Genomic DNA, 837 nt, shown 5'->3' on the forward strand with positions numbered 1-837 from the left:
CCTCCTATTGTTTTCTATTCCCCAGTGTCCACCCCCACCTCCCAGTGCGCCCTACCCCTTCTGTGTGCCCTCCCACACCCGCATCCAGGTCCCCATCTCACCTGCATGGCTCAGACAATACTCCTTGATGATCACTTCATTCAGGAAGTAGGGGTTGTTCCGGAAATGGAACATCAACCTGCAGCGGTACTTCAGACCAGCCAGTTCCTTCACCTGTGGAGATGTGGTGGCAGGTGTCATCTGTCCCTCCTGCCCGACTCTGCCTGCTTGCTGGAATCACCTGCCTCCCTTTCCCTTCTTCCCCCTGCTCAGACTGCTCCCACCTTGAGCCCAGGCCCCCACACCTGCCTGCCCCTGGGCCACCCCAGTCTGACCTCCAAAGTGATCAAGTACTCAAGCAAGTCTTCGTCTTGCTCACTGATGATGGCTGATATCTGGGGGTGGTTCCGGATCTGCTCTTTGGTCAAGAAGCCTTCAGAGGCAAAAAGATGCACAGCTGAGAGCCGAGAATTTCGAATGAACCCCAAACAGAGGCTGCTGCGGCCCTCCCACCACGACTGCACCCGGGTGCCCTCCCCTGTCCCTTCTCCGGCTGCCTTTACTCACACAGGCTCACGGGTTTGGTACCCCTGAGTTCATGCTCTCCAGAGGCTGCCTGCACTTTGACTAGAGAGCCTCCCTCCAGACCCTCCCTGATACCTGCCCCTTGGGAGAGTGTGCTGGTGCAGAGGACTCAGAGCTCAGGTTCTCTGCCCCCGCCCTTTCCCTGGTCCTTGGGCTGCCAAAGGAAGCAGTGCACCGGTTCCTCCCAAACTGTGCCAACACGCAATAATTTGT

At 57.8% G+C, this 837-nt stretch overlaps 1 protein-coding gene across 1 annotated transcript; it reads right to left on the reverse strand.

Annotated features, from left to right (window-relative positions):
* Nucleotides 1–101: 101 nt before the first annotated feature.
* Nucleotides 102–596, reverse strand: LOC119000732 (testis-specific Y-encoded protein 2-like; the record flags this gene model as incomplete). Its single annotated transcript, XM_037065848.1, has 2 exons — nt 102–213; nt 375–596. Coding segments are annotated over 2 exons (334 nt in total), but the record flags the coding sequence as incomplete, so codon positions are not given.
* Nucleotides 597–837: the final 241 nt, after the last annotated feature.

The sequence above is a fragment of the Sturnira hondurensis genome, unplaced genomic scaffold (genome assembly GCF_014824575.4).
Source record: "Sturnira hondurensis isolate 20B ecotype Veracruz unplaced genomic scaffold, ASM1482457v3 Scaffold0016269, whole genome shotgun sequence".
Lineage (NCBI taxonomy): Eukaryota > Metazoa > Chordata > Mammalia > Chiroptera > Phyllostomidae > Sturnira > Sturnira hondurensis.